This window comes from Peromyscus leucopus, unplaced genomic scaffold, assembly GCF_004664715.2.
Source record: "Peromyscus leucopus breed LL Stock unplaced genomic scaffold, UCI_PerLeu_2.1 scaffold_1604, whole genome shotgun sequence".
NCBI classification, from domain to species: Eukaryota; Metazoa; Chordata; class Mammalia; order Rodentia; family Cricetidae; genus Peromyscus; species Peromyscus leucopus.
In genome coordinates, this window is record NW_023504781.1 from 1 (window position 1) to 23123 (window position 23123).

The following is a 23123-nucleotide window of genomic DNA, read 5'->3' on the forward strand; positions in this document are numbered from 1 at the left end:
GGAGATGGGAGGGTCTTGCTGAAAGTGGGAGGGGAAAACATCCAAATATATTGTGTGAAAAAAAAAATTTTGTCAATAAGGTAATTAAAAAAAAAAACAGATTGCTGTCTCCAAGGCAAAAGCACAGACATGGATAATATAGAGGCTGCTTTGTGACAAGGAATCTGTGCACAGATGAAACCTCTTCCCTTCCTCTTCTCTCCTCCCATTCTCTCTTGTCCTCCCTCCCACTCCCTGCCTGCACCTGGGGACCTTGAACCAGTGTCTAAGATGTGAGGGGGCAGGGCAGAGCAGAGCAGAGACTGAAGCTACAGTAGAGGTCCAGGAGAGTGCTGAGAAGAGCCTGAAAGAGCAATAGGAGAGCAGAGGCTGGAAAGGGAGGGACCCGGATGTAGATGTCTGTCCACCATCAACTTCAGACAAATAGTCATTTTATATCATAGACCTTTGGGGTTCTGACTTATTTTCCACACTCCTGGACTCACTGAAGGAATGGCGCTTGCATCCTGTTGTCTTCTAGTATTTTCCATCAATGTTATGTTCCTGAGTTGCTCAGTCCTCAGTAGGAAAGTGGCTACTTACTTGATCTAACAAACCCAAACTGGTGACCGGTCCACAGGTCCACAAGTGCACCTGCTGGTTTGACTTTCCAACACTTCACAGTTTCAGCGTTTTAAGTTTTTAAGGACATTTAAGGTTTAGTTTACTTCTCCTGGGTTGCCAATTATTTATTGGTGTTTATCTAATTTTGTTGCAAACTTAGGGAGATTTACCAAAGTAAACTGATATCTTTATGAGTTCCTCTAGTGAACATTAACATTTTCTACTGTCTTACAAGAAAGTTCCATATAGAAATACTGTCAGATTTTGTAAATATTTTTGCTAGGTGTATTTCTTTATTCTTATGTTATTTATTTAATGGTATATAAATGCAGATTTGACAGATTCCTGAAATCCTTCAAAGGGCTGTGAATTGTCTTTTAGATTACAGTGGTCTTAGTTTTTCACCTTATTTTTTATTTTTTATTATTTAATGTTGTATTACTTTTTATTATTGTTATTGTATGGGGCACGCACGTGCCAAGCACACATGTAGATGTCAGAAGACAACTTTCAAGAGTTTTATTCGCCATCCACCTTATTTTGGTCAGGTTCTTTCTTGATTTTTATTTGCTTGTTTTGAGACAAGATCTCTCTGTGTTTAGCCCTGCTGGCCTGGAACTCATGTAGATCAGGCTGGCCTCAAACTCACTGTGATTTGCCTGCCTCTGCCTCCACAGTGATGGGACAGGATTAAAGCAGTTCCACCTCCCCATGTTCTCTTGGGTTTGGTTTGGTTTGGTTTGTTTCTAGCTGTGTTAATTACTCAGGGCCAGCTGGCTTCTGAACTTCCAGGCAGGGCTCCTGTTTCTCCCTCTCTCTGGCACCTCACAGGAGGAGGCTTTGACTGCAGGTGCAAACCACTACAGCCAGGTTTTTGTAGGTTTGGGGACCCAGCTCAGGTCATCAGGTTTGTGTGACAAGTGCTGAGCCATTGTACCTCTTGTCAAATGCAATGTCTTCTTAGCATACAGAACAGTGGATTTTCTCATTGTTCTTCATGTACATGTCAGTGTGTGTCCTCATTTGTTCCCTTCCCCCACTGTTCCCATGGGTGCCACCCTCACCACCACAGCTCCTTCTCTTTTGTCACCCTCTGCTTTCTTATTCCAGGCACAACACTGCAGCTCCATTTCCTCCCTCCTCTAGGCTCTCTTCCTCTCCTCTCATGACCTTTTATTCAGTTCTATGTCCTACTCAGATAGACAGAGTGAGAGAAAGAGAGAGACAAACATATATACATACACACATACAAATAGATGGTTTTTTAAGTCTAATTTCTACATATAATAGGAAACTTTTATTTCTGTGAGTTTGGCTTGTTTTCCTTGACATAGTAAATTACAATTGTATCTGTTTCCTATAAATATCATCATTTCATTCTTCTTTACAATTGCATAGAATTATACTTGTTATGTGTACATTTTCGTTATCTGCTTATTTATGACCGAATTCAGGCTGGTTTCATTTCCTAGCTCTTGTGAATAGTGTGGCTATTGTGAATAGAGCTTGTTGGAACAAGCTCGAATCCCTGGACAGAAACCATTTGGTCGTGGTGTATGATCTTAGTGTGTTACTGAATTTGATTCCCAAGAATTTTACTAGACTACTCAACTGTCTTCAATGGAGAAACTGGTACTTAGTTACCCTTCTTCAATGTGCATTATCCTGTTTCATTATCAGGATAACGCTGACTTCATGGAGTAAATTTCTAATTCCCTTCTATTTCATGATGCCATTTGATGAGCAACAGTGTTATGTGGTGGTATTGTGTTCCCCAAAATATTGTGTACCCTAATAAACTTATCTGGGGTCAGAGAACAGAAAAGCCACTAGATACTTAGGATAGGCAGTGGTGGCGCATGCCTTTAATCCTAGCATTCCATAGGCATAAATCCATCTGTTCAAGGATACAGCCAAGCTTGGTGACTCATGCCTTTAATCCCAGAAAGCAAGCTTTTAATCCCAGGGAGTGATGGTAGAAAGCAGAAAGGTATATAAGGTGTGAGAACCAGAAATTAGAAGCATTTAGCTGGTTAAGCTTTTAGGTTTTGAGCAGCACAGTTCAGCTGAGAACCATTCCGATATGAGGACACAGAGGATTCCAGTCAGCAGAAACAAGAGCAGCTGAGAAGTTGGCCAGGTGATGTTAGCCCTGGCTTGTTCTGTCTCTCTGATCTTCCAGTGTTCACTCCAATACCTGGCCTCAGGTTTGATTTTATTAATAAGAACTTTTAAGATTCCTGCTACAGTGTTATCTCTTTTTTAAATGTTTGGTAGAATTTGAAAATGACTATCTAGTCCTGGGCTTTTCTCTGTTGGGTTATTTTTCAACTTTTATACTCTTATTTATTGCTTGAATCTTATTGGTTGTGGTGGGTCTATTTAAGATGTTTGCACCCTCTTGGTTTAATTTTGGCAGGTCATGTGTCGAGGAATTTACCTGCTTCTAGATTTCCCAGTTTACAAAATAGAAGTTTTCTGTGACTCTACCTTACTGGACATTTCACTGGACTCTGTGGTCACCCCTTTTTCTTTGTTTTTTTGTTTCTTTGTTTCTGTTGTTGTTGTTTTTGTTCTTTAGACAGGGTCTCACTATGTAGCTCTGGTTGTCCTGGAACTCACTATATAGAGCAGGCAGGCCTTGAACTCAATGAGATCCACCTGTTTCTGCCTCCTGAGTGCTGGCCTGCATCACTATACCTGACTTTTACCTCCCTTTTAACCAACCTTATTTTTAAATTTTTGATTCTTCTCTCTGTGTTCTAGCAAGATTGGGTAGTGATAGATTAATTCTGTTTTTTAATTTTATTATACATTTTAGATTACACTTACATCATTTTTCCCTTCCCTTTCTTCCCTCCAAACCCTCCCACATACTCCTCACTCTCTTTCAAATTCATGGCCTCTTTCTTCATTAATTGTTGTTACATGCATATGAGAATATACATACATATTCCTAAATATCTCTGTTCAGTCTGTGTAATGTTACTTGTATGTGTGTTTTCAGGGATGACCATTTTGTATTAGGTAACTAATGGATGTGTTTGTCCCTGGAAAACAATCTTTCTCCTACTCCAAATTCATTAGTTGCCTATAGTCCTTTTTGTAGGTCTTTAGGTTTCCTGTTTATTTCTTTCAAAGAACCAATTCATTGCTTGGTCGATTCTTTGTAATGTTCTTTTGGTCTCCATTTCATAGAAGTCTGCCCTGTTCTTCATTATTTCTCACTACCTACTGCTTCTCATTTTGAATATTCTTCTTTTCCCTTATTTTTTTTCCCCAGAGCTGAGGACAGAACCCAGGGATTTGTACTTGCTAGGCAAGCGCTCTACCACTGAGCTAAATCCCCAACACCTGTTTTTCTTAAGGTACATCTTAGGGTTATTTATTTGAGGTTTTATATTTTTGACATAAGCATTCACAGCTATAAACTTTCCTCTTAAATGTGCCTTGATCAGACCCCATAGGTTCTGATAGGTCATATTTTTATTTTCATTTGATCCTAGGGACATTTTTACTTTTCTCTCTGATTTCTGTAATAACCCACGAGTCATGTGAGCGTGAATTGTTCAGTCACTGTACACACTTGTAGTTCCTGGGTTCTATTTTATTGTTGGCACAGGGTCTCACTATTTATCTCTGGCTAACCTGGAACTTGCTATGGACACCAGACTGGCCTCCAACTCTAGATGTGTAATTTTAAAAAGGGAATCACAGGGCAATGGGTGTTGGGGCAGCTTCTTTCTGGGTCCTTGAAAGCCGGAGGCCGCAGGTTTCATCGAGGAGGAGCAGGGGAGTCGTCTGTCAAGCTTATGGACTCTTGTTTTACCTGTGGTTTACACTGTGGCAGCATCTGTACCAGACAGATATCAGCAGTCCACTCCATTCTTTGTGTCCCACCGCCCTCTGCTGGTCACATCTATATTTGCATTCCATGGGCTGCGCAGATTCTCTCACTCTTCTGAGCTCTTTAGATCATACCCACTAAAGGTGCCGAATGTTTGCACTGGAGATGACTCTGGGCTGTTTGGGAGCGTGAAAAGAAAAACCACAGCACTGTAATCAATGTAAACAGAGCACATTTCCTCACACTTCAGCATTAATCACCCTACGGTAGAAACACAGCAGTGAGTACATTGTACAGCCTTGGAACATCAATGTTCTCCAGCTCTGTAGCAGTACACGATGGGCTGGCTGGTGGCTCCAGAATCTTTCCAGATGCTTCAGGTTCAGGACTATCAAATTCCAGGATTATATCAGTAGATACGATTTGTCCCTAGCCACCGAGACCTGGGCTAACTCTCTATGCTCTTCCCAGCCTAAGCCCAGATTCTGTCTCTTGAGTTTTTGGTTTGCTAGTGTCTGGCCTCCTATTCTCCATGACTGGATGTTCCCTAATCCAGAGGGTGTGACAGGCAAACCTGAGACCTGTGAATGTTGCCGGATATCCAGCCCTCACAGTAGCCCCCTACCCTAACAGTCATCTGCTGGGGGTACTGCTGTCTCCTCAAAGCCTGCAAATGGATCTGAGGCTTGGGAGGGCTGTCTGTGAGTGCCCATGCTTTCTTCCCAGGCCAATGCTTCCTGATATGGTGGCAAGGAATTGAACCAGGCTGGTTGGAGGGGCCACAGCAAGACTGAGGCTGTGAAAACTTTATTGAGAACAATCAGACTTTTTATACCGTTTTCAGAAACAGAATATAGTGGTAAGTGAACATACAGGGAAACACAAAGTGGCTAAACAGTCAAAGAGAATGCCCAAATATGCTTCAGCGGTAGCAGATGCTTTCTACACAGACAACTTAGCAAGAAATAGCAACTAGGCAGGGACAGCTAAGATTCCATTAATTCCTCCCCTCGGTCAGTACTTTCTTCATCTGAGTCATTGTTGGTAGGGAGACTCTGTTCTTCATGGATCCACAACTCTGTCACCCCGATCACCTTTTCTTCCTGTGTCTCTTCTGGAGACACTTTGGAAGTTCTCCGTCCATCTTCCATAGGTCTAGTCAGTCTTTCAGGTATTCACACTGACTTTTTAGCACCCTGAGGAAAAAACACAAACAGACCTTCGGCCCCACAGAATTGCTGGAGTCAGGCTACTCAATTGGCCAGATTCAACATCTCTAAAGGACCCTGAAATTTTTTTTAGAGTGGCCCAAAAATGTTCTCAAGCACTGAGGCCATCCTTGTCCAAATTTATAAAATGTCAAGTATGTATAACAGAAAATAAAATATTGTAAAAAGTGGCCATATTTCTTTATCCCCCTCCTTTATTTTTAAATAACATTTAAGTTGTTCATTAGCTCTTTCTGTAAAAGATTGACCCTGAGTGTTATATGGAATGCCTGTGATGTGGGTTATAGCGAACTCTTGCTAAAATGTTTGAAAAGACTTGGCAATGTATACAGGACTGTGGTTGTTTGAATGCAATTTGTCTCCATAAGCTCATAGGGAGTGGCACTATTAGCAGGTATGGCTTTGTTGGAGAAGGTGTGGCCCTGTTGGAGAAAGTATGTCTCAGTAGGGGTGAACTTTGAGGTCTCCTATGTTCAAGCCACACTCAGTGGAGACTCAGTTCACTTCCTGTTACCTGTGGATCAAGATGTAGAACTCTCAGCTCCTCCTCCAGCACCATGTCTGCCTGCACACCATCATGTCCCAAAAGGATGATAATGGACTAAACTTCTGAAACTGTAATTAAATGTTTTACTTATAAGAATTGCCATGGTCAAGGTGTCTCTTCACAGCAATAGAGATCCTAACTAACACAAAGAGCATTGTCATCAGTTTTTAATATTTTGCAGGGGCCTAAAACAGGAAAAGCTCTGAGTAAAAGGGTAATAATATCCTTAACTGCTTTTTCTGATAGGGAAATAGCAAACATGAGCAATGAATAAATGTCCACAATGATATGAATATAAATCAGCCTCCCAAAGCTAGGGATGCTGTGGATATAGCTCTGTATTACAAAATGCCAATTGGCCAGTAGCCAGGCAGGAATTATAGGTGGGACAAGCACAGAAAAGAATTTGGGGAACAGAAAGGCAGAGATTCAGGAGACGCTGCCAGCCCCAGCCATGAGTACCAACATGTAAGATATTGGTAAGCCACAAGTGGCAAGATATAGATTTATAGAAATGGGTTAATTTAAGATATAAGAACAGCTAACTAGAAGCCTGAGCCATTAGGCCAATTTAAATAATAAAAGCGTCTGTGTGTTTATTTTATAAGTGGGCCACGGGATTGCAGGGCTTGGCAGGACCTGAAGAGAAACTCTCCAGCTACACAGGGACATGATTAACACCCATGTGCCCCAGGGAAGGAGTGGACCTATTGTTAAAATGGCTTTTTTTTTTTTCAGGACCCAAAGCCTGCTGTCCTGAATTGGGTTATTTCCTATTATCTTACCATGTGTTGGATTATCTGAGCCTTTTGTGAGTATACTAAATATCCTGTGGCTGCCAGAAAGTTTAAAATGTTAATAGAGTGTCTTAAAAGATTCATGTATTGTGTATGCAGTGGTCTGGCAGCGTGTATGCCTACCTGCATGCCTGAAGAGGGCACCAGATCTCACAGTTGTGAGCTACCCTGTGGTTGCTGAGAATTGAACTGAGGATCTCTGGAAGAACAGCCAGTGCTGTTAACCTCTGAGTCATCTCTGCAGCCAATATAGTGCTTTAAGGGTAACTTAGTAAGTCTACAAATGAGGAGACCACCTATGTACTGAGATAAACGTCTGCTCTTTAGAGTCAAGAACTCTCTATACACCTGGACAAGGCTATTGTTGCAGGATAGAAACCCAAAGACCACTCAGCATGATCAAAGTTTGAATTGAGAGTCTGTATTAAGCCTTGAACACATATTACAGGGAGTTTTTAAAGACAAAGAACGAACACACACACACACACACACACACACAAAAAAAAAAAAAAAAAAAAAAAAAAAAAAAAAAAAAAAAACTACATCCTGGTTGGCAGTTGAAGGGGGAAGTGAATCAAGACAGCAGCTTAACAAGATCCAAGACTTGCAGTCAGCTGGGGGATTTCCACCCTGAGCTTCTAGAGCAGGGTGTAGGGCTTTCCCTCTGGAAACACGGCCAGTGCTTCTAATCTCTGAGCCATTTCTCCAGCCCCATTAAATGAATAAACACCAGGTAGCACACTAATTGTCTATCCTGGAGTCTCTACATCCCAGAATGGAGGATCTTCTTGAGGTAATATTTCTTTTATTTTATTTTATTTTTTAAAGATTTGTTCATTTATTATGTATGCAGTGTTCTGCCTGCATGCATTCCCGCAGGCTAGAGAGGGCACCATATTTCATTACAGATGGTTGTAAGCCACCATGTGGTTGTGGGAAATGAACTCAGGACCTCTGGAAGAGCTGCCAGTGCTCTTAGCCTGTGCTCTTAACTTCTGAGCCATCTCTCCAGCCCCTGAGTTATATTTCTAGAGCAACATTTGAGGTGTCCTTCTTTGCCACCTTTGCATACAGCACTCATGTGAAAGGAGACATATGCTCTGGGACCAGGTGGAGGGGTACACTCAAGGAAGCTAAAAGGCATCTTCCTAACAAAAGGGTAGGACATTCAGGAAGACCTAAAAGATGAGAGGAACTAAACCTCTGAGTCTCCTGTACACAGTTCAGTGAATCCTAGGTGCTAATCAACACCAGTTGTCAGAGTTTCATGCAGGGAGCTGTCCTGGGTTCAGTCAGGCAGAGCAGAAAGTCTGTATTCAAAAGGAAAGTAATACTTTTACCTGCCACTTCCGGCCTCCAGTTGCTAAAGTGACTTCAGCAGAAATAGGGATCGATGCTGGAGCTTCCAGAAGACCCAATCCTACAGTCATGTTCTAGAGCTATAGTAACAGAAACAGTGTGGCCCTGGTACAAAACCCACACGAGTAGACCCGTGGAATAAAAGAGAGGACCCAGAAATAACCCACACAGTTACAGCCACCTAAGCTTCAACAAAGCCCTAAAAATACACATTAGAACACAGCCTCTTGACCGACTTATCCTACCTCCTGTTTGTGCTCACTGCCCATCTCTGAGTCTCATGCTTAGGCAGGCAGCTTTCTAATACAATCAGACACCACGTCCTTCTTTAGGTCTTGGTGGTTTAAGAGTCGCATGGTTGGCAGCAGCCATTCTGACGGGGGTGAGACAGGATATCAAAGCAGTTTTAATTTTCATTTCCTGGATGATTAAGCACCATTACTCTTTTTAAAAACTTTTAAGAGTATGTATTGGTCATTTTTATTTCTGAGGATTACCTTTTAACATCCACATAATTATCCCTGTAGTATAGGCTTCACTCGTGAGATTCCAAGTGTCGCCCTGGTACTAATTTCTATGGGGCTTTTAATACTTCATGTGATGGAGATCTGCTGGTGACAAATCCTTTGCTAGACTATTTTGTCAGGAAAGAACGTCATTATTTTCTGTCCAATAGGTGGAGAGAGAGAGAGAGAGAGAGAGAGAGAGAGAGAGAGAGAGAGAGAGAGAGAGAGAATTAAATTCTAGGTTGATGGGTTGTAGATTCATGGTCCTTGGTTATATAAACCACCTGGAAAATAAGCATTTTAAATAAAAACTTGAAGATGGTTGTCTGAAGACATACTGAAATGGAAAATGGAGTTTAGAAGCATAGAAAAACAGGTTATGAACTAAAATGCATATCGTGATGCCGTTAACTGTTTTAACACATGTCTAATAAGTGTAAATGCGTTAGGAACACACAACATATAAAGATCTGCAAGTATGAAGGGTTAATGGTGGTTAGTTTTCACCTCCGAGGACAGGGGGTGAGATCTTGATAAAAGCTCCTCTCTCACTCCCTAGACCAGCGTGAATCTCTGCTCCTGCCAGAAGCTTTCCACTGCAGAGAACTCGGCCTTCAGGCAGAGGCAGCAGCTCAGGGCTGTAACCCACTGGGCCAGGCCTGCAGTGAGGAGTTCTGCCCACGGACCAGGATGAGAGTTTAGTTGGAGAGAGAAGGGCTGGTAAACAGTCCAATCCACCCTAAACCAACAGGGAGCTCAAGCTGGCAGCGTGCCAAAGACCTGCAGCCGGACAGGAAATCGGAACAGTTTCATTTTCCCCTAAAGCAAGGTATGGAAGTTAGAAGGGTTGATTCCAACAATTGGCTGTGACCACTGTCCAACCCAAGCTGGAGACAGACCTGTTCCTCTGTGCCTCAAGGCGGGTGACCAGTCCCCCACTGGAACTCCACCCGACCACAGACCCGCAGGATTTGTGCCAGTGGCTGAGTTCTGGAAGGCAAAGGTTCGTGCCTGTTTCCAACTTCAGGGGAAGAGGAGCAAGAGAACTGGGAGTTCTTTCCCTCAGATTAAAAGAGGTGAGGATTGGGTGCGACTTCCAGGGGGCCAGGGTCGAATGGGAGGCGGGATGCAGAGGGCAGGGTCTGAGGAAGAGTTTTTCTCCTCTGGAATGAGTTTTATCCCATTTTGTGTAATTAATATAGGCATATGAATAGATTCGGTAAATTGATTGGTTGGTAGATGCAGACTGATGGGCAGGTGACGGAGCCCTGGGAGAGCCGCAGAGCAGGAAGGAATGAGAACCGTGGGAAGACCAAAAGAGAAACTAAAGACACCAGGAACAACTCGGAAGCTCAATATATCTAAAGTTTAGGATTATTAAAGTTTAACTTACGAGTTTCAAGTTTCCCGGTATTTAGTAGACTTCCTATTGGTCTCTTGGTTTCCGCGGCTTTGGCAGGGAGCGCAGCCAAACATTTTAAAGAAAAGGCGGGACCTTAGTGCCAGCCTGGCAAACTTACTGGACCTGGGATTGGAAAGCTAGGCTCCAAGTGCTTAGGGCCCTGCAGTTCCTTAGCGCCACCACAGAGGTCTTGCCCGCCAAATCCGGAACCCGGAGGCTTGAGCAGTTGAGAAGTCAAGGTGACATCTGTGTGTCTCTCCTGCCTGAAGACCCAGGTATTTTATCAGGCTCAGCCACAAGTTCCTTAAAAAGGATGAGGGTGATAGGGGATGATCCGGGTGGTTGCCAATCTGACTAGGCCAGCACAGGGGAAGGGAGGCTCGCGGAGGAGTGAGGGACTGGGATTGGGGGATGGGGTGGAGCAGGACCATGCATGCCTGAATGCCAGGGCTGCCCTCAGCAGCAGGTTTCTGTGCTGGCAGAGCCTGTCACAGTTAGCAGGTGCAAGTTAGATGCCGAGAGTGCAAGTGCTCAGACCCCCAGCTGCAGTTTTTGAAATTGCAATGTTGAAAGAGATTCTACAGAAATAACTTAGCAAGCCCTTTAAAATACTGTCCTTAACTGAGGCGCTGAGAGGCAGAAATAGCACTGTTACTGTCTAACCCGGAGTTTATAATCTAGAAGCTGTTGGAAAAGAGCCAAGGACCCTGTGATTTTTGTTTCCCAAATGTCTCTTGTTCTACAGCTCTATTTCTTTCTGTTCTGTTTCTACCCCAAGATAGCCGGTTCCAACTTGTTTTGCTCAGTGTACTGCTCCAGGCCATCTAGAGGTTTGTGCATCCCACCCTTACTTTCCATACACATCAGTCAGAGGCCTAATCTTTCACCAACAGTTTCTAAGTTTCTAAGGTAAGGGAGACAAAGATCACTTTTCTTCAGTTCTCATAGAAAGGTGCTATTGAATCTGGACCAGTTGTCCCACAGGCCCCTCTATGGTAGCTCACCCATTTCCTGTAGGGAGGCATTCTGCCTATCAAACTCTAGTATAGCTTTATTCTGTGTCATATGACATTTTTAAGATTTTACTTCCTAAAAACTCTGTTATCTGGAGCTGGAGAGATGGCTCAGCAGTGAAAAAGACTTCTTGTTTCTGCAGAAGACCCAGGTTCAATTCCCTTCAGGCACACATGTGGCAGTATTGTGTTCCCCCAAATATTGTGTACCCTAATAAATTTATCTGGGGTCAGAGAACAGAAAAGCCACTGGATACTTAATTAGGCAATGGTAGCACACGCCTTTAATCCTAGCATTCCAGAGGCATAAATCCATCTGTTCAAGGATACTGCCAAGCACGGTGACTCAAGCCTTTAATCCCAGAAAGGGAGCCTTTAATCCCAGGGAGTGATGGCAGGTAACAGAAAGGTATATAAGGCGTGAAGACCAGGAACTAGAAGCTTTTAGCTGGTTAAGCTTCAGGCTTTCGAGCAACAGTTCAACTGAGATCCATTGGGATGGAGACACAGAAGCTTCCAGTCTGAGGAAACAAGAGCAGCTGAGAAGTTGGCCAGGTGAGGTTAGCTGTGGCCTGTTCTGTCTCTCTGATCTTCCAGTGTTTACCCCAATACCTGGCTCAGGTTTAATTTTATTAATAAGAACTTTTAAGACTCCTGCTACACACAAACCTGAAGGATTATTTAATATATAGGCATATGTGTGAATGATTATGTTGACTGAGTTACTTGAGAAGACCCATTCTAAAGGAAGGTGGCACCATTTCCAAGCTGTGGTGCCTAGACTGAATAAAACAGCCAACTAGCTGAGTACAGGCATTTCTTGTTCCCTCTTCCTGACCGTGGGTGGTTACACTGTGACCAAGCTGTGCAAACTCCAGCTGCCTTGTCTTCCTGGCTCTGGTCATCCATACTTCTCACCTTGAGCCAAACCAAGCCTGCCTTCCTCAGTTGTCTTTGTCAGGGAATTTTATCACAGCGGCTAAGAAGTAACTAAGACACATGGCTCACCTTTTTCTCTGCAGTATCTTTCTTTGTGGGCACATCCTTCATTCCCCATATCGCTGTGATATTCTTCAAACTTTTTCCACTTATTGCACTATATTTCTCCTCCTACCTTTTCAGCAAAAGCCTCTTTCCAGAGGGGGTGACTTTGTTTCCTAGCTGAAGAGGAAAAAGGAAGGCATTAGAAGATTCTAACTCCTGCCTCCCCCACAGCTATAAACCTAACCTCAATATCAACAGGTTTGCTTTTCTCCTCTTTGTCTTCTTCCAGATTCTGAAACACAATCTTTTCCAAACTTGTCTTAGTCACTTGGCCTCCTCCTTCATCTTTAAGTTCTCACTTCCCTACTGGCTGTCTCTCATCCATGGCAAATATTGTTAAGCCTTTCTTATCTTAAAGAAAAAACAATCTTCCTCCTTCTCTTCTCTGTACCTCTCTTTTTTAGTAAGTTTATCTAATGACTGCCTGTCTACATTTGGTAACACTATTCTATACCTAGTATTCATTCCTCAAGCCATTGCCACATAATGACAATTAGTATAGTTTTCTTTACGGGATATCTGTGTGCCAAAGCTCAGTGTTAAGTGCTTGGCCAATTATTTAATCCTTACACTGAGTCATCTTAAGGTAGATGATCCCTGCTCTGTTAGCAAGGACATAGGGGTAGGCATTTTAAATATCCAGATAAATATAACAATAGTATGTGATAGAATTGCAAGCCAATTTTTGGAGCCCATTAACTATGGTCGAACACCTTGCTCAGCCTTGATGCAGGGTGGGAGGGCATGGTCCTGCCTCAACTGAATGTGCCAGGCTTTGTGACTCCCCATGGGAAGCCTTACCCTTTTAGAGGAGGAGGTGGGTCAGCAGGGGGAGTAGGAGGCAGGATGGGGGGGTGTCTGTGGTTGGTATGTAAAATGAATAAAATATTTCTTAAATTAAAAAAAAAATGCAAGCCAAGCCATGTGTGTTGTCCCTCTCCTCTAAGACGTCAGCTTCTGCATCTTTTCATAGTAACCATTTGTGTCATCCACTAAATACTTTTTTGGGGGGATAGTGGGGGGGCATTTCAGGATAGGGTTTCTCTGTGTAACTTTGACTGTCCTGGAACTCACTCTGTATGCCAGACTGGCCTCGAACTCAGAGATCCTTCTGCCTCTGCCTCCCAAGAACTAGGATTAAAGGCGTGTGCCACCACTACCTGGCATTTCACTAAATCATACAATAGACTTTCCAGTCTCAACTTGCAACACCTGTCAGTAGCTTATGTATCTGAATTCTCAGCAGGTGGCCCTGTGCTCCGTTCCCCCATACCATATTTCTTTCGTTTTTCTTCTGCCTCTCTGGGTTTTCATGACCTTTTTGACATCTCCTTCCAGTATATTCTCTATTAATCCCCTAATTAAATGGGAAAATGTTCCAAGCTCTGAAATCTCATGCCATGACACATCCTTGCATTAGGTTATCTCTCCTGCTACTGTACCTCAATGCTGATGGCTTCATCCTGAAAATTCTAGTGAGTAGGTGACATTAGCTCCTCCTGGGAGCATTATTACACTACAGTTTAATAGCCAAAGTAGTTCAGATCCTCTTTAATGTGTTTTTCCTCCGATAACCCATATCACATGTGATGGTAAGTTCTACTTTCATTCCACCTTCAAACAGTTTTTAAAGACAAAGGACTATTTCTTTCTTACTTGCTACTTTACTGCTTTGATAGTATATATTTGACTTAGATTAAATATTTTCATTAAGTAGATGAATGAATTGTGTGCATGAGAGAATTAATATTAATAAAAGTAAAACAAGTGTTTGGACTGTTTGACTGTAGGACCAACATGGAAACAAATCTCTCCTTTGAGGTGATAAAGTCTCACCCAGACTTGGTCATCCATGTAAAAGAAGTGACTCTTGGGGAAGAAAACCGAAAGAAAATGGACTCAAGGAAGAGAAAGCTGGAGAAGACAAACATTACAAAGGCTGCCTGTGCTCTGTTAAACTCTGGAGGAGGAGTGATTGAGATACAAATGGCCAACAACAGTGATTATCCTGTGGAGATGGGACTGGACTTGGAAAAGTCTTTGATTGAGCTTATCCAGTCTTCTGATTTGCAGAGTTTCTTTGAGACCCAACAACGAGGGAACCTTTTTTACATTTTTGTTAAATCTTGGAGCTGTGGCCCTGAAGATGGTTCTGCTAAGCCTCCCATTTGCAGCCTAAAATCTTTCTTGTACCGTAGAGCTGAAACTTCTTGCATTCCCATGGATTCTATAGATGCATTCACATTTCTAAAGGATAAGAAGGGTGTGAAACATAGTCTGACTGATGAAGGAATTCCACCTGTTAAAACTCCCAGAGTTATGCATCAGAACAGCCCTAAATCAAATTCTCCTTCTAAAATTTTCCAGAGTGAGAAACTTGAATATGGTCAAATCTTGCCTTTTCCTGAATCTACTTATATAGAGTTTAAACAATTCTCTACAAATTACGCCCCAGACTATATAAAAAATAAAATTCCAAAGTACATCTCTGCATTTGCAAATACCTGTGGAGGCTACCTTTTCATTGGAGTGGATAATGAGACTAAGGAGGTCCAGGGATGCCCAAAAAACAATGTTGACCGTAACTCTTTGGAAAGAGTGGTAAATGAAGTAATATCCAAGTTGCCAGTTTTCCATTTTTGTTCATCTAAAAAAAATGTGTCTCACCAGACCAGAGTCATAGATGTGTTTGAAAAGGGGAATTTGCATGGTTATCTCTGTGCGATCAAAGTGGAGCCTTTCTGCTGTGTGGTGTTCTCAAAAGCTCCCACTTCATGGAGGGTAGATAAGGAGAAAGGCATTAACAGACTGACTACTGAGGAATGGGTGAACAAGTTGGTGAATGCTGGTCCAGGTAAGAAGGGAGAGTTCTTCCTTCTCTGTCCTTTCCAACTGTTTTGAGTTCCTCTGTCTCCTTCCCACTCTGAAAGTCTGAGTTCATTACACCTACTGAAGTTAGCTTTCTCTGGATCTTCATGCTATTTTGGATACAAGAAATGTGTAGGGCTGGAGAGATGAGTCAGCAGTTGAGAGCACTGGCTGTTCTTCCAGAGGTCCTGAGTTCAATTCCCAGCAACCACATGGTGGCTCACAACCATCTATAATGAGATCTGGTGCTCTCTTTTGGCATGCAGGCATTCATGCAAGCAGAACACTGCATACATAATAAATAAATCTTTTTTAAAAGTTGGAAATGGATTTCTTTTGTGGTACACATGTGCTTATTCGATGGTTAAAATATGGAGGTCAGAGACCAACATGAGTCAATTCTCCTTCCACTAAGTGGAACTCATGTTATCAGGCATGGAGGCAGGGGCCTGCCTTAGTTAGGGTTTCTACTGCTATGAAGAGACACAATGACCAAGGCACCTCTTATAAAGGAACACATTTAATTGGGGTGGCTCCATTACATTTTCAGAGGCTCAGTTCATTATCTTCATGGTGGGACATGGCAGCATGCAGACAGGTGTGGTGCTGGAGAAGAAGATGAGAGTCCTACTTCTTGGAGGCAACACTAAATGATCTGAGAGACTGGGCAGTATCTTGAGCATATGTGAGACCTCAAAGCCTGCCTCCATAGTGACACATTTCCTCCAACAAGACTTCACCCACTCCAACAAAGCCACATTTCCCAATAGTGCCACTCCCTTTAGGGGCTATTTTCTTTCAAACCACCATAACACGTTTACCCACTGAGCTATGTCACCAGTACCATGAAAATGGATTTCTGATTTGTACACATATTACTTAAAATCCTCACACTATAATTTGCTGGAACCTCATAGTAATTATCACCTGGTGCCAGAGTTTAGCATGTTACCAACTCAGGGCTTCAGGAACCCACAACAGATATGGTGTATTTTGGTTGGACCTAATTGTTCTTTTTGCTAAATCTTCTTTGACTAATCAGTCTTTTGTGCTTCTGTATGAATTTCAGAAACTTTTTTTCTTAGTTCTGTGAAAAACATCATTGGAATTTGATAGGGTTTGTATGGACTCATTAGACTGAGATTGGTGATAGCCATTTTCATAGGAGGCTTTTTCTTTTAGTTTATGCCTCAGGGTTGAAAGTTTTCATTATAGAGGCCTCCTGCCTCCTTTGTTAGGTATGTTCTCAGTGATTATTTTAAAGCAGTCATTAAGGAGATTTTCCAGACCAGTTCCTCAGCAAGTTTGTTATTGGTATATAGAAGAGCTGCTGGGTTTATCTATTAGTTTTTATATCCTGCTGCTCTGCAGAAAGTTATCAAGTTTAAGAGTTCACTGGGAGAGTCTTTAAAGTCTTTACGTTTAGGGTCAGATCATCTGCAAATGGGACAATTGACTTCTTTTCTATTTGTACACTTGCCTTGTACAAGAGTGAACCTTGATTTCAGAGGCAGTTCTTTTGGTTTTTTCTCGCCTAGTATAATGCTAGGCTTAGGTTTGTCATATGCAGCCTTTATCATGTTGACGTCTGTTCTTTCTGTCCCTGGTTTCTTCAGGGCTTTTATTATGGAAAGATGTAAAATTCTAACACACTCATTTTCTGCATCTAAAGAGATGATCTGTGATTTTTGTCCCAGATTTTACTTATGTGACACGTTGCATTTATTAATTTGTCTATGTTAAGCCACCCTTGCTTCTCTGGAATGCAGCCTACTTGATCATGGGAGGTGATCTTTTCAGTGTTGGGTTAAGTTTGGTTTGCAGGTCCTTTTAAAGTTTATCATGGAAATTGAGTGGCTTATTATTTTGTTTTGTCTTTTTATGGTTGTGCTACCAAAACAATACGCTTTATGGGGTGAATTAATAGTGTTTCTTCCCTTCTATTTCACAGAATAGTTTGAGGAACATTGCTGTTAATTCTTCAGTGAGAGTCTATTATAAGTCAACATGAATCCATCCAGATCTGGGCTTTTTTTGCTAGGATTCTCTTTATCTTCCTGTTGGGTATGCACAGATGGGAGGTTGTATTTCTGTCTCAGCTCTTTGCAAAGAGACAACACAGTCTTCATGCAAATGTGAGAAGGTGCATTGAAATGAAAGGGATTTAGCTGCATTTGGCAGCTGCCACTTCAGCAATCTTGATTTAATTTGGGGAAGTGATACATGTCCAAGGATTTCTCCTTTGATCCAAAACGATAGATTTTTCACCTCTTTAGAATATTGGTTTTCAAAGTATTCCCTTACGATCCTCTGGATTTTACTGTTATCTGGTGTAATGTTATCTCTTCTCTTTCTTGGTTTAGCTAAGGGTTTATCAATCTTACCTATTTTTAAAAGGTCTGTTTTACTCATTCTTTTGATTATTCTTTTCATTCCTACTTCATTGATTTCTACCCTGATGATTATTATTTATTTCTATCTACTAATTTTTGGCTTGGATTGTTCTTGTTTGGTGAATTGTTTCTCTGAGTTGAAATTCCATGATGTTACTTACTTTAGATGGCTCTGGTTTTTCCATGTAATCGCTCATAGATATAAACTCCACTATTGGATGTGCCTTTGATACATTCCAAAGGTTCCTATAACTGCTGCTTCCATTTTCATTTGATTATGTAGTTGTTTTAATTTCCCCATTTCATCAATGACATGCTGGTCATTTGTTTTTTAATCTCCATGTGTTTGTAAAGTTCTAGAGTTTCTCTTGCTATGATTTATAGTTTTATTTAATTTTGGTCTAATGAGAAAAAAGAGATTATTTTTTTTCTTTTCCCTTCTTTCTTTATCTTTGTTTTTTGGGTTTTGTTTGTCTGTTTGTTTGTTTATTTTTCAAGACCCGGTTTCTCTGCATAGCTCTGGCTATCCTGGAACCTGCTCTATATCCAGAATGGCCTCGAACTCATAGAAATATGCCTGCTTCTGCCTCCCAGCTAGTGCTCTTAAGCTCTGAGCCATCTCTACAACCCAAGCTTCTCTTTCTGAGTCCAGCCTCCTCCTACCTTTTTGGCATGTCAGTGCCCAGGCCTTCCTTGCCCCATGCTTACCTCTCACAGCTGTCTCCTGCCCTCGAACAGTGGCAGGCTGACACCAGGATCCCTGATATGAGATTGTTACTTGCTATCAGGGCCCAGGGTAGCTCAGTACTCAACAGTGGGTCCTCTACACAGTTGGCACCCAGTGAAGTGACATAGGGGACCTCCTCTCCACTGCTTACCTGTGATGTCAGAGGAGTCACTGCCTCTCCAGAACCTCCTATTGGATTTCATGCTTTTGAGGATTCTGATTTTGTCATGTGGATGGGACTTCCAGTCTCTTCACCAGGGCTGCTTATATTACCTCCTGGATCAAGCTTCAACTTCCCTCCTGTATGATTTCTGGTGTTCTTCCAAGTTTTCCCCTTTGGAATAGAGCCTATGCTTTGTTATTCTGACTGTTTTCATTCACTGTGTCACACAGAGGCAGCTGCCAATCAGTCATCTTCCCTCCGTAACCTGTGTGAAGACTTTGAGTCTCAGCTGAGTCTCTCCAACAGCCCTCCATGCTGCAGACCAGTGTATTCTAAGAAAGGATTGGAGGATAAAGCTGATCTCCAAAAGCGTTTATTTGCAGGTATGAACAGCTAATTTTTCCATTAGGAGAAAGAGATCATTTAATACATTTGCTAAAAAAGAAATCAGTGATATTGCCTTCTGCAACACCAAGTTTATGATGTAACAGTGCTACAAACCCCTTGGGAATGAGGTGTGGGTTACCCTTGAAGTCATCTACCAGGGTAACAGCAAAATCTGATAAATATGCAGCAGTAAAGCCCCCCTCCACAGGAATTTAAAACATAGCATTCCCAGGGCTTGAGCATGTGTATTTGAGTCAGCTTCTCAAGGGTTCAGACACTGGGTTCAGAATTCACTGAACCAGTACAGCCATAGCAAAAGCCTTACACTGGAAGCACAATGATACAGTTGACCATTTTAGTCAGCTTTTAGGGACAGAGGAAAGAACACAAGCCTTCACGTGACAGAATAGGAGGGCACACAGGAACCGTGAGTAATTTGGCTTCAAAGAAGGTGGTGAGAATAAGTCACTAGTTTCTGGGCTTGGTTCAAAATAATAATTCAAGATGATAGATTATGTCAGCTTTTAGGTATGTTTTGTCTAGGAATTCCTACTTAGGAAAGATCAGGGTTTCTGAAGGAAGGAATTGGCCTCTTCACCTTCACACTCTGAATATTTGTGAGATCTGTTACTCAAATACAATACAGAGACATCCTGGGTATAAATAAACATGTATGAAGGCCCCAGTAATTAATGTATTAGGATAGCCTTAGGTCCATTTTCAAAATTAATTTACTTGAACTCTTTTTTACTTTTTAACTTATCAGAAATATTTTTGAACTTTCCACAAAGGAATCTGATATAAGAATAACTCCACAGATTTTGTTTGCATATTTTTAGGCTCAATAAATTCCATTTGGCTTGGCACAGACTTTTCTGTAAGATTATGGGAGAGTCACATCATTCCATCAGCTTGGTGGGATATGAGTTAAAGGGGATGTATACAGATGGAATTTCTCTTAAGTTGTACTACACAGAGGAGATTAGTTCCTTTTTTATTTTTAAAATGTATTATAATTTTAATTATTATTAAAAACAGATTTTTTCATATAATATATTCTAATCACCTAGCTCCTCCCAGATCCTTGACACCTACCCACCCACTCAAATCCACATCCTTTCCCCCTCTCTTTCTCATTACAAAACAAATGGACAACTAAAACAAACCAGAATAGGACAAAACAAACAGAAAAAAATAAAGAAAAAGAACAGGAAACACATACATACAGAGCGTGCGCACATGCACACACACACACACACACACACACACACACACACACACACACCATAAGAACACAAAATTGTAAACCATAGTAAATAAGCAAAAGACCTGTAAGGTAAGAAATAGACCCACACAAAGCATGTGAGAAAAAAAAACTCCAAAAACACCATTGAGTTTCTTTTGTGTTGGCCATCTACTTAATTCCCCATTTTAGACATAATATGTGAATTGTACAAAACAATACAAAGACTTATTTGAAATTTTGTCTATTATTTCCTTGTCCAGTGTTACCAGGACATTTGACATATACTCCCAAAACCCTCTGGAGGGAGCTGTGCTCAGAGCATGAAAGATTGAAGAACTTAATAAGCCAGGAAATGGGTTCTGTCCCCTGTGGTTTGCTGATTGTCTCTAGAAGCTGGGCTGTGGACCTGGACCTGGAAGAGAAGCAGGGAGTCATCTGTGATGCTCTGCTGATTGCAGAGAATAGCTCCCCAACCCTCTACACCATTCTTGAGGAGCAGGATGAGTGGGGAAAGGACTACTGTACCCACACTGCCTTTACTCTCAAGCAGAAGCTAGTGAACACTGGTGGCTACACTGGGCGGGTGTGTGTCATGACCAAGGTTCTCTGCCTGAGTTCCAAGAGCAATGTAGAGACCAGTAAGTGGTCAGCCTCTCCTTTAGATTACCCATGCTCTTATAAGCTTGCCAACACCCAGGAAATGGAAGCCTTGCTGCAGGCCCTTGTGATTGTCTTGCTCAACTTCAGATCTTTCTTGAGTGACCAGCTTGGCTGTGAAATTTTGAATCTTCTCACAGCCCAACAGTACGAGATATTCTCAAAAAATCTCCGCAAAGCCAAGGAACTGTTTGTGCATGGCTTGCCGGGGTCGGGGAAGACAATCATGGCCATGAAGATCATGGAAAAGATCAGAAACACATTCCACTGTGAAACAGATAGAATTCTCTACATCTGTGAAAATCAGCGTTTGAGGGACTTTATCGGGTAAGTGTTTGGATCTTATGTTTGTGTGTTATCAATCTGGGTTTGAATTTTTCTCTTAAGTTACCCTGATTCTTGGGAATTAGACAGTACAATGACCTGTGACAGCAGTGGTGTGTTGCTGGGTATGTGATGCAGTTAGAGAAACAACTAATGTCCTTTTCACTGTTACAGGGGAAAAAACATTTGCCAGGCAGTGACCCAGAAAACTTTCATGAAAAATAAATTTGAGACAGACAGGATCCAACACATCATTGTTGATGAAGCTCAGAATTTCCGCACTGAAAATGGGAACTGGTATAATAAGGCAAGATCCATCACTCAGAGAGAGAAAAATTCTACCAGAATTCTCTGGATCTTCCTAGACTATTTTCAGACCAGCCACACACAACAGAGTGGCCTGCCAGATTTTTCATGCCAGTATCCAAGGGAAGAGCTCACAAAAGTGGTACGCAATGCAGACCAAATAGCTGAGTTCTTAAAAAGTGAGTTACAGAAAATCAGAGATAACCCTCCACCCAATATCCCTCCCAAATCTCTGGATATTCCCAAAGTATTTACCTGTGCTCAAGGTGTATTGGGCATCTACAAGCACAAAAAATTGAGCTGGAAAGACATGGTGATCTATGTAGCAGATAAATGCAGTTTTTTACTGAAGAATGGCTATTCTCCCCAAGATATCGCTGTGCTTTTCAGCACAGAGGAGCAAAAGAATATACTTAAAGGTGAGTTCCTGAGAGAAATGAGGAAGAAGAGAGTGTCTCAGATGGATGATGTCACGTTTGACAGCATCCGTCGATTCTCAGGCCTAGAAAGAACCATTGTGTTTGGTATTAATCCCCATTCAGTTGAGACAGACATTTCCCACAACCTATTGCTCTGCTTGGCTTCCAGAGCAAGGAAACATCTGTATATTCTGAGCTTTCCTAATCATTCTCCCCCTGTGGATGAGGCTTAATCTCTTGAATAGGATGCTTGAGGCCTAGCTTCATTCACTGGCGATAGGAAAACAAAACCTCATCTAGGCCCTTCAGTACAAGAAGAAAGATAAAGATAGGACAAAATTCTGTCCTGCAGTTTCAGAAAATGCTGACAAAAAGATTGCCAGTGGACACTGAAAGCTGCTGTGCATCTCAGGCTGAAAACTAAGTTGAAGAAAAGAGTGGCAAAACAATGTGCACATGACACATGCTCTGAAAATATTGAAACCACTGAGGAACCCACACCCTTGTCCCAACCCCTGCCTTGGCCATTCTGCAGCCATGACAGGCTGGAGAAAAGAGCCAATAGGATGTAGGCCCCTTTCCCAGCAAGATGTGCCTTTGAGCCCCCAACCTTGGCCCTAGTTTTAGTAACAGAAAAACCCCACCGGATATTCCCATATGGTTAGAAGAAATCAATTAAAAGTTATAACTAGCAGGTTCATGATAAAGAAGAAATGTAGTAACCACAGCTTCCACTGAAAGAGGTAATAGTTTTGCTGCAGCTGCAAGCTAACCAAGGACAGCACCTCTGGATGGGAGGTGCATCAATCCTGAGTCTGTTCCTATGTAGTCTGTAGACCCCAAACCTCCCACCTTGCTTTACCCCTATAAAAACCCTGCCCCACTGTTACTCAGGGTCTCTCCTGCTCTGCTGCTCCATAAGACAGATGAAGAGGCCTGAGTTAACTTGCACCAATAAAAACAATCTTTGCTTTTGCATTGAATTTGGTCTCTTAGTGGTCTTTGGGGGACTCTGGGTGTTAGTTATTTGGCCGAGTTGTGTTCTTACCCTGCAAGGAAATGTCACGAAACACGACAGAATCCACTAATTAGAGTTTTCTTTAAGATAAAGGGACAGAGAGTGTGCAGGCCTGTGGGAGAGACACGTGCGTGGAGAAGAAGGAACCAGGAACATGGCACTTATTTTTTAAAGCCTGGGCATGCCCAGGTCACGTCACTACTCCACGCATGTGCGTAGATCACATGGCCACGCTGCGTGGTTACGTGGCCATGAAACGTCACGGATC

The 23123-nt window shown here is 42.1% G+C and overlaps 1 protein-coding gene and 1 long non-coding RNA gene across 3 annotated transcripts; one reads left to right on the forward strand and one right to left on the reverse strand.

Annotated features, from left to right (window-relative positions):
• Positions 1-5220: 5220 nt before the first annotated feature.
• Positions 5221-10375, reverse strand: LOC119087160. Its single transcript, XR_005090602.1, has 2 exons — positions 10282-10375; positions 5221-5646 (listed from the first exon to the last, which is right to left on the reverse strand). It is a non-coding gene; the product is annotated as an uncharacterized LOC119087160 (long non-coding RNA).
• Positions 9877-22818, forward strand: LOC114689250 (schlafen family member 13-like). Of its 2 annotated transcripts, none has more exons than XM_028863616.2 (5): positions 9877-9964; positions 14138-15201; positions 18729-18881; positions 20392-21115; positions 21287-22818. In XM_028863616.2, exons 2-5 carry the CDS (start codon positions 14145-14147, stop codon positions 22068-22070), a joined length of 2718 nt encoding a protein of 905 aa, XP_028719449.1. In that variant the 5' UTR covers positions 9877-9964; positions 14138-14144; the 3' UTR covers positions 22071-22818. The 2 variants fall into 2 exon arrangements, with proteins under 2 accessions (XP_028719449.1, XP_037057733.1); XM_037201838.1 differs by lacking the exon at positions 9877-9964 and adding an exon at positions 10382-10565.
• The last annotated feature ends 305 nt before the right edge of the window (positions 22819-23123 follow it).